The following is a 13,770-nucleotide window of genomic DNA, read 5'->3' as shown; positions in this document are numbered from 1 at the left end:
CAGAGTAACATGCAACACACCCACTTAAGACGACACCGGACTCTGACTGAACCAGAACTGAACACAAATACAGGTGATGATGATGATGATGATGATGATGATGGTGATTGATGAGTGTAAAGCTGAAAATCATTAGTGTCCATGACAACAAAAGAGTGATTAAGGCAGACGATGATGAAACACAACGAGTCCAAACAAACCTGACTGACCGACACAAAAGACAACCATTACTGTGGACAGCAAGTTCGGTCCGACTACGGCATGATTGGTGTCATTGTTCTCGGTGTGACTCAAGAAATCTGTCAAGACCCGTTTCATTACAAAAGGAAAAAATAAAAGATAATATTTTTTTTTTTTTTCATTATATTTTTACAAGGAAGAAATATGTTGAGTATCTTCAGAGCTCACTGGTGGCGATGACACATACTGACTCTCATAATGACACACCAATGAAGAGAGAGTAAAGCAGAACATTATAATCCATGTGTAGAAACTGCTAAAATAAAGAAGTGAGACTAACAGTAATTCTCTTGTGTGTAAAAGTAGCCAATAAACTGTTCAGAGCAGATGTGTGTGTGAGACAGTGTGTTCACAGTATATGCACTTCTCACATGTTTCACACACACTTAAAGCAACACTTCACTGTGGCGTTGTGTCACTAAACAGCAACTCTAGCGGAATTTAAACACTCATTTGATGAGAGGAAGTGACCAACCAGAGGAGGAGCTGATGATGTTTAAAGGAAGAGCTGTAACTATATATAATGAAGAGAAAGACTGACAGAAACACAAAATGGCTGATAAGTGTGATCTGTGTCTGCTGGGACTGATCATTCTCTCTTCACTTCTCACAGGTAAAGAAATCTGTATTTTCTCTAAAGACATTTAGTGGAATTAGTCTGGAAAGAGTTCATTTGAACATGCTCAGTTTATTCTTGCACACATTCACGTTGTGATCTCAGAGTTGTGTATTGATACACACAGATCATACTGTATTATTCCTGATACTGGACATAGTGTCACTCAAACATCTGATGATGAAGAATTATCTTCATATTAAGAGTGTGTCAGTGATTTGAACAGCTCTCTGATAAAGACTAATAGTTTATTCTGGACAGTGTGTTGTTTGCTTTAAAGGAGGAAACATACAATGATTTAAAACTTCTGCTTTTTATGCTGGTATGTTTTATGTTTCATTTATTAATATATATCATAATGATCACTGAGATATACTGTGTTTCAGGTTTCAGTGGAGTGGATGATCATGTGTTCATCAGTTCTGGTGAAAATGTGCGTCTGCCCTGTAATAATGCTCTTTCTGACGGCAAATCTAAAACTACATGGATCTATAACAGCTTCAGACATTCAGCAACAGTTGAACTGATTATTAAAGGGATAAAGAAGAAAGACACAGAGAGACATGAGAGACTGAGTCTTGAGTCTGACTGCTCTCTGAACATCAAGAACGTCACAGAAGAAGATTATGGATCTTACAGCTGCCAACAATGGATACATGTGGATGGAAAAGACCAACAACAAGGAACTGATGCACGTGTTTTTCTGCATGTTCTTCATGGTAAGTTTATGATTATGTAGTAAATTTAAAATTCTCCCTTTAAACTCAGATGATGATTGACGAGTCTGTGATTTGTGTCTTGTGTTCAGTTTCAGTGTCTCCATCATCATCATCATCATCATCATCATCATCATCATCACAGACTGAGATCAGTCCAGGCCGCTCTGTGACTCTCTCCTGTCAGTTGTATTCAGATACTGGATTCTCCTGTGATGATCGGGTCAGTTCTGAGGGAGTTGAGCTGTTGTGGGTGAATCAGGCTGGTGTTGATCTGAAGACAGACTCCAGATATCAGATATTATCATCATCAGATCAATATGGCTGTTTCAACATCACTCTGACTACAACACTCCTGAATGAAGATAACAACAGAGAGTGGAGATGTCAGCTTACTCACAGAAATCAAGTCAAGACCTCAGTCAGATACACTGTCAAGTATTTAGGTGAGAAAACAGTGTTAGAAGAGCCTCATAATGTCAGTAACACTAAGGTCTATCAGTATCACTGAACCAGAACAAACTGAGGGAACAAAAGCTTCTTTGACTCTCACAGAAGAGTAACTCAAAGCATTGCTTCAAACTAATGAACTGCAGTGAAGTAACAGTCCAAAACGTGATGCCGGAAATAATAAAGGAATTGAAACTTGACAGCAAAAATATTAACTTTTTATGTAATATGATGATCAAAGTTAAAATATGAATGTCATATTGTACAGTATTAATGATCTGAACTAACATTCATCTTCACAGCTCAAGCTGATTCAACGACAGCAGTGAATCCAGTCCACATCACACACTCTCAGGATCCCTCAACTATAAACACACACGTTTCTAAAGGTACATCATCACTGTCTTTCTCACATCAGTGCTTTCCAGTGCATAATGCCAGAGTTATCTTCAGTGTTAACTCATCAAAATATGACTGTCATATTCTACAGTATGATTGTCACATTGAGTTGTTGTTTTAGTTTTATTTCATGGACTTTTATGGTGTGTCCCAATTAGTGTACTTATGCATATTCTAGGACAGGGTTCACCAATCTCGGTCCTGGAGGGCCACTGTCCTGCAGAGTTTAGCTCCAACCAGCTCCAACACACCTGTTTGAAAGTTTCTAGTATACCTAGTGAGACCTTGATTAGCTGGTTCAAGTGTGTTTAATTGGGGTTGGAGCTAAACTCTGCAGGACAGCGGTCCTCCAGGACCGAGATTGGTGAACCCTGTCCTAGAATATGTTTAGTATAAACAGTGAGAGTAGTGTGTTCATATAACACTCCGGTTCTTTCACTCGATTCTCCCAGAAAGCAGAAATTACATTGCTTCTAAAAAGCTGGTGCGGGATTGTGCACTTCACTTTCACTTTTAAATTAGCATCATTTCATCATTCGCAGGGAGTTTGATTGACATGCTATCTGAGTCTGACCAATCAAAATCCACCATTTTTGTCTGACAAAGTGTAGCCCTGAGTGTTTATTGCCCCTTTAAGAGACAGATAAATATTGCCCCTTTAAATTGTGATTTCGGTAATGGAGGTCTGATAATAAGAATTACATTGACATTTGATGATAATACTGTTGCGATGTATTTTTAGAAAAAAGTGTTATTGTTGTGAAACTCAGCTTCACCAATAGAGGGCACCCTAAGCAGTACACTAGACTGAGGATTGGACGCTGACTCTAGTAGAGTGAAAGCAGTGTTGCCAACTTAGCGCCTTTGTCGCTATTTTTAGCGACTTTTCAGATCCCTTTAGCGACATTTTTTGAAAAAAGCGACCCCTTTAGCTACTTTTTGAACAAACCTCAGTAACCTCCAAATGTTGCCAGCATGAGTCCTGCGAGCGCGAGATTTGCTTTCTCCTTGCCGTCACACACACATCTGCGTCTACCCTGGTCTGTGAATGGCTGAGAGCAGCAGCACGGCAGCTAACAGACGTGAATGAGCAGTGTTTTTTCCACGGACTTATCACTTATCTTTTGTTTTATATTTAAAGAATTTAGTTTGACCATTTTATTGTCATTTCTTTTCTTGTGCTTATCACTTGTAATACTATCACAGTGCTTTAGTTCACCCAGTTCCCGAACTCTCTCAATTCAGATAATTTTACACAATTTTTATCTACTTGTTCTATTGTCTGACAAAAAAATATAGTAAATGAAAAACAGCTTTATTGGACATTCAGCTATATAATATTATATTATATTAATATGTTATATTAAAATACAGTATGTGAGCATGATTTTAATGAGAAAAAACATTAGGCAGGCAGAACGCAAGTACGCCGCAATGACGTCATGAATATGCTAATTGACGGATGACGTCATCTAGCGACATTTAGCAACTTTAGGGGAGGCGTTAGCTACTTTCCTGTGAAAATAGTTGGCAACACTGAGTGAAAGAGCGCTCAGTATGTAATGAGTGAGTTCGAGTGTACACGCTACAGAGAGTGTTCCCGCACTAACCTGTCTTTTTCATATTTTCATACAGGTAAGCTGACGAAAATTCACCCTTTCGTAAATCACAACAGTATTATGTGCTTAAAAAACTGTAGTTCTTGTGAGAAATATATTGAGATGTTCAATGTTACGGTGGTTCAGAGCACCTAAAATGGCGGACGATCATATTAACAATCCTGATAAAAGATCGTAACTTTCTGCATGAGTGAAAATGAGTAGTTAGTGTTTAAAAATACCATGATTCACACAAAAATGTGAGATAGGCGATGTTTAGGAACCTGAAATAGTTGTGTGTAGTGTTAAAAAAGTGAAGCTCAAGTGCACACGTGTGAATAGGCCTATAATCACCCCACTCACGTGTTATATTGAGAGTCATTCCATCAGCCATTAACTGTAAAAAGAGCATTTCATGGTGTATTATTAATAAGAAATCAGACTCAGTTAATGATTTTATTATCCATTTGCTGAGGATGTAATGTTAAAATATAGAAACCGGTATTGGGTTAAAACTGTGATTAAAGTAATTCATAAAATTATAAAAGGAATAATAAGAAAAGTTTATACAATTATAAATGCTGGAGTAATGTAGCTATATACTGAATTGTAATGTTCAATGTTTGAGGATAGAGTTTGTACATTACTCGCCTGTATTTTTGTTAACAGAGTGTAATGTGATACTTTAATGTTATCTACTATACTTGCCTCTGCACAGTGTAAGAGTGAGTATTGAACATGTTTAGATTTATTTGTGTTATAGTGTTAATGGGTTTAAAAAAAAGGTAACTTTAAGGATAGTTGTGATGGTGTTAGGGATGCACCGATCCAATACTCAGTAGCCTATCGGTATCGGCTCCGATACTGCCATTTTTGGCGGATCAGGTATCGGTCAGACAAGGCCGATCCAAATCCGATATTGTGCGTATACTATTCTGTGTAATTGTTAAGCCCCACAAAAGGCACACAAACATTATAAAGCACCATAAGTTTTCGTGCACAATATTATAAGTGTTCTGAAGCCATTATATATTATAATGTGAGATATAAATGAATATTTAAGTCGTTAAATTCAAGATCACGTAAACGTTTCCCTCAGCAGCGGCTGTCAATCATTCTTCATTCAGCATTCAAACAGCGCGTCGCGTTCGGTTAGGACAGTTAACACAATGAAACTCCCTCCAAGATTCAATGTTACTGTTATTATACTTGATCTGTAGATAAAGGTCTATGGTTTCGCATAAAACAACTTTATCTTGCTGGACTTTATTTCTGTACCTTAATCATGTTACTTTCTACCGGGTGTCTGTTAGATCACAACACTGGAGTAAAGTCAGAGCACTATTTGTTCTACACGCGCACAGTAACTGAAATTTTAAACTGTTAAAAGAAAATGCTGAATAGACTATTGCATAGATAGATACTGTATAATACACTACGCATCAATATGTATTTTCTTTTTCAATGCGGACTCGACGCGCTGCACGCTGTGACTCATGTTGCTTCAAGCGCATCATTCTGCGCTCGCGATGCGCATAAGCGCTTTGTGCCGCACTGTATTGGAGCCTTTAATATCATAATACAGTGACGAAATGAAAGATTATTAATAGCCGTTCTTGTTCTGTCCTATCTATCATATGTTAATATGATCATTAAACAGCTGTGCTATACATTTAAAAAATGTCTCAATTTTATAGTAGGCTATATATAAAATATTTGCTATTTTTCTCTCTATTTTTCATGAATGTATTTTACAACAATACAAAGAGCAATGTGTAAAGTTTTACCAGATTTAGTGTCACACTTATTGTCTCTAATTTGTTCCCCACTAAACATTTTTTTTTCACAAAATGTTCAGATTTTATACAATTATTGTGCACTTGTGATTTTTGTAGACTAAATTTTTTTTGCTGAATTATCCACTAACCTAGTTGCTAAAATCATTTATGTCAGATTATGATCATATATTTTTTGTTGTTGTTGTTTTTCTTTTTTTCAGTTCTTATTATCAGTTCAACACAGAGTTATAGAAATTCTACTTGATTTAAAAAAAAACTGCGCTGGTATCGGTACGGATCGGAATCGGCCGATACTCAGAATTTTTGGTATCGGATCGTATCGATTCTGAAAAAATGGTATCGTTGCATCCCTAGATGGTGTGTCCAGTCAGTGTCGTGAATATGCATAAATGCTTGCACTTTGAGACATCATTTTTGATACTGTTAAGGAAACTGACGCTAGTAGAGTGAAAGAGCGCTCAGTATGTAATGAGTGAGTTCGAGTGTACACGCTACAGACAGTGTTCCCGCACTAACCTGTCTTTTTCATATTTTCATACAGAAAAATAAATGTGTTGCACCAAGGAAGAGCACCGCCTCATTTTTGAAAAGTGTAACAAAAGCAGTCAGGAGAGTTAGTAGATTAACGTTGGTTGATTTGAACTTGGCTTTAACTGAGGCAATCTGTCACGACACATTAAAGAGCCACAAAACGGTGGGCCTATTTATTGTTTAATTGTCTTTGACTGACCAAATTTGAAAGTTGAGACTTTGTTTCATATGAAATATTTCATGCTCGGTCCTGTCTGTCAGCGCGTCGTCAGTGTCCTCTATTTTTCACTTCTTGAGAACATGGGTTTAATCCGAAATCGCCCCCTAAACCCTCATTCACTAAGTTAGGCCTATTCCTACGTTAGTCCACTAACATCGTTCACTTGAAGGAGTGAATGAAAACGAGTGAGCGAGTTCGGACAGCCGTTGAGCGTACATAAGCTGTACACTCGTTAATGCAGTGCAATGTGGGATTGAATAAGTGCACTCAATAACGTCCACTATGGTTTCAGACTAAAAATGGCTGTCTCCTCAAATAACGCCCTATTCGCTTAGAGCTTGTGTGAAATGCACGTATAAAAACGTATAAAATGAAGTTAACGAACAACCTCGATCCATCAGGAAACGCCACATAGGGCGCTGAATTTCACTGCGCTTCATGAAGAGTTTTTCTTTTGGGAATCTTTTTCTTTTCATGATTATTAGGCTACCGGTATAATAATCCTCCTGGCACCGGGTCTGAGTGAGTCATTTACTCTCTTACCTTTGTTCTTTGATTAACATTAATGACACTTTAAGACCAGCTGCTGCGGACAGAGACGCGATCTGACATGCGTCACATTTCATCACAAATCTCTACGTTCTTTTAAGACTTTAAATCCTTTAAGCTCAAGACTTTATTTAAATCATTTAAGACTGCTCTTATTAGGACACTCAACAAAACAGACATTTTGGCATAATTTGTGTGTGTTATGGTTTGTTTAAACCCGAAAGAGAACTCGATACTGACGCGCATCTTTTCTGTGTGTGTGTGTGTGTGTGAGTGTAATAGGCAGGACTTACAGCGCGGTCTCTTTAGTCTTGTCGTGCTTGAATGGTTTAAAAGCATTCACATTAATAAGAGCGTGATCATACAACGCTAGTCAACGGATGACAGAAAATAACGGATACTGTGTAAAACACACCAGGTACATAATCACAGTCTTTGTCTTTGTCTATAATTGTCCCCAATCTGCCCTGTCCGTCTCTGACTCTGTGCTCGATCTCTTCTTCAGTCATAGTGATTTCTGTCGCTGCAGTCGCTGTTCTCCTTCTTGCTCTTCTCTGGCTGATCTGCAGAAAAAGAGCTGGTGAGTTTTCAGATTTACTCCTTTACAACAATTAAAAACAGTTCAGATGAGCAAACAAACACATCATGTTCAGACTGTAAGTATCATAGAAACATGTGGATTATATGAAATTCTCAAACAGAAGTTTATTCCTGCTGAGAAATCCTGTAATGTCAATATCACAGAGTTATCAAGTCAACAATCATTTTTATTATTCATTTTAATGCTTCAACAAAATCTTATTGTTGAAAATCTTAATGCTTAACATTGTGTTTTTTGCACATGTGTTTGATCATAAATACTTCATATTTCATGAGGCACTTGTTTTCAGATAATAAAAGAGGGACTGGCGACTCTGCGGTGAGTTCAGTAATGCAGTGATTTAGATTTGATTACTGTCTTTAAAGCTCAATAAAGTGTCATTCATGCAGTTTAACTGTTTGTTCTGAAGGTCAAAGATGAGAATGATCATAAAGGGACGTATGAGACGATCAACATGTCCATTCCTCCCGCTGCAAGAGCCAATGTGAGTCCACTAAATCATCAAACATTACGTTCACTGTCTGTTCAATAATGTGATTTAAAAGCTTTTGTGTTATTCTACATATTATAGTGAGAGATATGTCTGTTCTGTGTGTTAAACTTGACTCTCTGCACGTCTGCATTGATGTTTAGGAGCAGACAGATGATGTGACTTATTCTGAGGTCACTTCTTCCCATACAAAGCCAGTAAAATCACTCAATGTGAGTAGATACCAGCACATGAGTTTGACTCTCAGATAAATGAAGCTCATGCTCTAATAATAATAATAATAATAATAATAATCGCTGGGGTTCAAACATTGATGGACAGAATCTGTTCTTTCAGGATCATGATGATACAGTGACTTATGCTGCCATCAGAGGAAGAGAAGATCAACCGCAGGATGAACTTTACGCCTCTGTGAACAAGAACAAGACCTTCACAAATAAACATTAATGATACAGATCATGAGCTCATCATATCAGGAGCAGACGGGAAGATTTCATCTCTCTGGTGTTTGGAGGAATTATATATTTGTGTGTGAACGAGCAGATATTTGTTGAATGTCCTGTGAATATGAATGAGATTTATTGTGAATCATCATCTGGTCAGAGCACAGAATCTCATCTATATCATCACAGCTACAGTAAAGTTAGAGACTGAAGCCCTGATGTGTTTTCATACAGGCCAGACTCAATCTAGTGTCTCTCAAGCCTCTTCCATGACTGGAGTCTGTTTATCCGCTGGATTTCTGTCTGAAAACCTTCATCTTCATGCAGAAGCTCATGCTGAAATGATCCTCTTGCTTCAGCTTGTATATCAGCTGTTTCTTCTACAGAGAGACGTCTGTCTGAGAATTACATCAGTGTCTGCTCACATTATATTGTCATAAAATATTCTAAAATTTGACTTTGCAGTGTGTATATGTCACGCAATTAAATGTTAGTTATTTCTTTCTTTTTAGTTAAAAGAAAAGTTTGTGTCTCTTCCATTCCTGTAAAAACAGACGTAACTAAACTTGCTCTTGTTAGCTGGAAAGTTTCAAAGTTAGAATTCATGTTTTAAATGAATACTTGTATGAAGGTAAAAGAGTGGCAAAATTCGAGAGCTTGTAGATTTGAATTTGAGAACAAATTATTCATATTTGTAAGCTGAAATTTACCCTCATAGTTCTGATGTGAAAGTCTGAATGTTTCGATTCACACACACAATAAACTAGTCAGACGTTACCAGCTAAGTCCAAACGTCGAGCGAAGGGTTCATTATGATGACCATTACACTGACCTCGTACCTTATGCACACCAGTGATGTTGAAACGATCTGGTCATCTACAGCTTTAAGATGGTATGAGCTTCTGGAGTCGGGATTTCATCCCAGTTATAGGAATTTCGATCTCTGTCCTGGTGACTGAGAAGAAGGCCTTAGGTTTCCATGATTTGGTTGGATGTTGCTTCTCTCTGAAAGGTACAGTGCTGGAAGATGAGAGGGAAAAGGCTGGGATCGTTCCTCATCTCTGACCCCATGCCTAAGTCGGATATAAGCTACAGCAATCAGCTTCACTAAACCACTGAAAGTGCTCTTTTAACACGGACATTTAAAAGGACAGAAGGATGGATTTTCTGCTTCAAGTGATAGGACTAGCTGAGTGAACTTATATTTATATTGTCTTGATGTCTGTGTCGTTTTCTATAAATATTCAGATATAAGTGACCAAAAAAGCCATTTTAAAGTAGTTAAAACATCCGACTGGTAAAATTGTTTGTGCCTCCTCTATTTTAAAACCCACCAGTCGCCACTGGAAAACAGAAGTACGTTTGGCAGAAACTACAAAGCTATTTGAAGAAAAAAAAATTTACTTATTTTCAATTAAAAAAAAAAATAAAGACAAAAAAAGACTGACCTAGCACGTTCTTAATGATAACAGCACTAAACACTAGACAAAAGAGTCCATTACCACACTCTGAGCTACAAGGAAACGCTGAACATATGGACACCATGTTTCACAGTCTCTAGACCAGAGGTCTTCAATCCTGCTACTGGAGGGCCACTGTCCTGCAGAGTTTAGTTCCAACCTGCTTCAGCACACCTTTCTTTGAATATTCAAGCGATTCTGAAGAGATTGGTAAGCTGATTCAGGTGTGTTTGATTAGGGTTGGAAATAAACTTTGCAGGACAGTGGCCCTCCAGGAGCAGGATTGAAGACCTCTGCTCTAGACACTTCCTCAATGTGGAATTGACTCTCTTCTGCAGCCTGTCTCTAGTGGCCAGTCGATGAATTGCAGTTTAAGTTACTTCTGTATCGGCTTCACAAGAGAGACCGGAAGGTTGCCGCCTTAAAGGTACATATCTTTTTTTCGGAGAGTGATTTCTATCAGGATGACTCTGAACCAGACAATGTGGAAACAGACGATTCAGAACAGGACTATGTCTTGGTCAGTATTACAGAAAACAGGAGTATGTTTGGCAGTAACTGCTATTTTAAGGAAAAAAAAAAAGAATATTATTGATTTTATATTTTTTTAAAAAGAAAGAAAAAAAAAATAGGGAGGACCTAGGATGACAAGAGAGTCCATTACCAAACTCTGAGCTACAAGGAAACGCTGAACATTTGGACACCATGTTTCACTTCCTCAAATCTGCTTCACAGCTTTATCAGCGCTTTAACCTGTTCTGAGAACAGAGCTATTCTCTGAACGTGTTCAAATCATCCTGCAAAATCACCATCATCTGGAAATCACACTGAATGCTGCACTTGAAGTCCATTTCAGAGTCTTGCATATCTGAGCTTTCTCTATTCTCCTGAGTAACTCTCTCAGTTAAATGATCTATAAGAGATCGTTTGAGGTTTTGCATATGTGATAGTCCTATTTCTCTTTATTTTGCAGATTTTAAACACACATAAACACTAACATTGTACATGAAGCATTGCCTTTATCACATTTGCTGTCAATGAATAAATGATGTTACTGCCATGATGGTGTTGTTCCAGCATCTACCAGCAGAGGGTTGATGAGATTATTCAGTCAATTCCTGACCCAATCCCAGATGAAAACAGTGAGGATCAGGCACTCTTTTAAAAAGACACATTTCAGGCTATACTTCTGGACTCTATTCATATATATATATCACAAAAAGTTGCTTGTATACAGACTGTTTAATGTACAAGGGATCATTAAAAGATCACTAGTAGAGGGAAATCCTACCAATCCCTGAACTTCACGACACATGACCCTAAGAGTGATCACTGATAGGCTGCCTGTCACCCGCAAAAATCCAATCACGTTTTAGAGATGAAAAAATCATGCCCTGACTAACATGACTACTTTATATTCAAGGACCTTGACAGAAATGTAGTGGAGTAAAAAGTGTGATATTCTGTTATAGTCTCCATAATCACCATAATGATGAGATATATGGATGATGGAGATCATGAAGATATCAACTCTGACTCTGATCAAGACAATGTTAATCACTCTCAGAAAAAAGTATTTTTTTCAAAAGGTACATCTTTATGCCTAAAGCGTGCATATTGGCACCACAGACTGTAAAAAAAATATGTGTGTAGTGTGCGTGACGTCACACGTAGGTTTCTGAAGAGCGTTTTGAAGCCTAAAGTGGGCGGAGCCGGCCGTCGCCATCTTGGCAGCGCGTCACTCCCGGATAACAAAAAATGGGCAAAGAGGCGGGACATGGGTGAGAGAGACCGGAAGGTTGCCGCTTGATTGGCACCTTAAAGGTACATATTAGTATCTGTGTACAAAGGTACCTTTTGAAAAGGTTCTGGCCCAGTGACAGCTTTTGTACCGTTTTTACTAAGAGTGATTTCTATCAGGATGACTCTGAACCAGACTGTCGATGTGGAAACAGACGATTCAGAACAGGACTATGTCTTGGTCAATATCACAGAAAACAGCAGTACATTTGGCAGTAACTGCTATTTTAAGGAAAAAAACTTCTTTTTTTTATGGTTTTTAAATAAAGAAAAATAAAAAATAGGGGGGACCTAGGATGATAACATTACTAAACATAGACAAGAGAGTCCATTACCACACTCTGAAAATTTTGACACCATGTTTCACTTCCTCAAATCTGGTTTAACCTATGTGAGAACAGTACTTGTTATTGACGCAGAGCAGAGAAGAGGTAAGCTAGCAGCGAAGGGGTTAGCCTATGCTATGTTGAGGTTAAAAAAATGATTTTCCAAGCCATGGTAAAATAATATAAGTGATTACATTGTAACTTAATAACATGAGGTTTAAAACATCAGTCATATATGTCTGTTTGGGTTTGATTAGACACAGGAAAATATTAAAACATGCTCTAATGTTAAACTATTAACAGTTTATAAACATTAAAATAAGAGGATATGTGCATTATTATTTGTATATATCATACAGCAGATATCTCTACTAATGATGCTTAAAGTTAGCATTAAATGAAAATTCATGTTTCTTAATGAATGATATTCATCTTATTGTGAATGTTTCATACATCCATAAAGATTAGAATAGAATAGAGTAGAATAAAGTAGGAAAGGAAAGAATAGGATAGAATAGAATAGAGTAGAATAAAGTAGAATAGAATAGAATAGTCTTTATTGTCATTATACGCAGGTGCAATAAAACTCTACACAGCAAATGTACCAGTGTTAAATGAACACTGCTCAGTGTTTCTATGAGTCCAGAAATAAAGTAAATCTGGTCAGTAATAAGTGTGTCACGGAGTCACCAGATCCGCTCGCTCCGCTCACTCGTTCCCTCTCCCCGGAAGTCTGATTCAGCGCTCCTGCACACAATCACCGACTCACACTATAAAGAGACACTTCCCTAGTGATGGCAAAATGAGGCTTCCTGAACCACTGAGACCTCGCAGCCCATTGCTTCACTCAAAGGGTCATTCCTCGAAGTTTCATTCAGCATTGCTCACTAGTGACACCTAGCGACTGTGCAAAGAAACAGCAGACAAATAAATCAATACTGAACCAATGACCTGAGCAGACATTTGTCCATTGCCTGAGTATAAAATGGGACTGGGGATATAGAGGAGCAAACTGCAACACTACAGGTTGGGGTGGGTGAAGGAAGGATTATAAATTATTTTTATTGAGGAACAGAATAATTTCAGGTGTGTTGGGGTTTAGACGATTCCTCTTCTTGGACAAAACCTCTCCAGCCTTGGAAAAGATCATGGAACAGAGGATACAGGGGAACATAAAAACGCCAGTGCCAGCTGATATAAATGAGGATACTGATGCTTATGTTGAGCCCAATATACTAGTGGATCCTCAGATCTTGTGAGATTCACTTCTGTTAAATATACAGTAGCATCTGCTGTTGCACTTGAGCTCCTTCTACTGTGATCAACCGTGCTATCCAGCAGAGGCCAAAGGTCACCTAATAATAAAGGTACAAAGTAAAAAAAAATCCATTAACAATGGTTCACAGTACTAATCACTAATGTGAACATTCACACAGCAAAGACAAATACTACTTGCTGTTGTGTGAAGATTGCCCTGCTTCTGAAGAGGCTGGCAGCTGAGCTGGGGGTGTGTTGGTGGAAGCAGAATGGAG

At 37.9% G+C, this 13,770-nt stretch overlaps 1 protein-coding gene across 2 annotated transcripts; it reads left to right on the top strand.

The window, feature by feature from the left end:
• The first annotated feature begins 560 nt into the window (after positions 1-560).
• LOC308692052 (uncharacterized protein) lies at positions 561-9,440 on the top strand. Of its 2 annotated transcripts, XM_081367742.1 has the most exons (9): positions 561-853; positions 1,243-1,575; positions 1,665-2,018; positions 2,325-2,411; positions 7,624-7,698; positions 8,009-8,037; positions 8,129-8,203; positions 8,353-8,421; positions 8,546-9,440. In XM_081367742.1, the coding sequence occupies exons 1-9, from the start codon at positions 793-795 to the stop codon at positions 8,654-8,656; spliced, it is 1,194 nt and encodes a 397-aa protein (XP_081223868.1). In that variant the 5' UTR covers positions 561-792; the 3' UTR covers positions 8,657-9,440. The 2 variants fall into 2 exon arrangements, with proteins under 2 accessions (XP_081223868.1, XP_081223869.1); XM_081367743.1 differs by lacking the exon at positions 2,325-2,411 and having other exon boundaries at positions 753-853.
• The last annotated feature ends 4,330 nt before the right edge of the window (positions 9,441-13,770 follow it).

This window comes from Scardinius erythrophthalmus (assembly GCF_964197995.2).
Source record: "Scardinius erythrophthalmus genome assembly, chromosome: 1".
In the NCBI taxonomy this organism is placed as follows: Eukaryota; Metazoa; Chordata; class Actinopteri; order Cypriniformes; family Leuciscidae; genus Scardinius; species Scardinius erythrophthalmus.
The sequence above is the reverse complement of the archived record's forward strand: the minus strand, read 5'-3'. Positions and strand labels throughout refer to the sequence as shown.

What these genes read in the sequence shown, in the direction of transcription:
- LOC308692052 (XM_081367742.1), top strand. Translation starts at nt 793, where the DNA reads ATGGCTGATAAGTGTGATCTGTGTCTGCTGGGACTGATCATTCTCTCT. An exon ending in CTCCCGCTGCAAGAGCCAAT is followed by an intron (nt 8,204 to 8,352) that starts GTGAGTCCACTA and finishes ATTGATGTTTAG; the next exon opens with GAGCAGACAGATGATGTGAC. An exon ending in AGCCAGTAAAATCACTCAAT is followed by an intron (nt 8,422 to 8,545) that starts GTGAGTAGATAC and finishes CTGTTCTTTCAG; the next exon opens with GATCATGATGATACAGTGAC.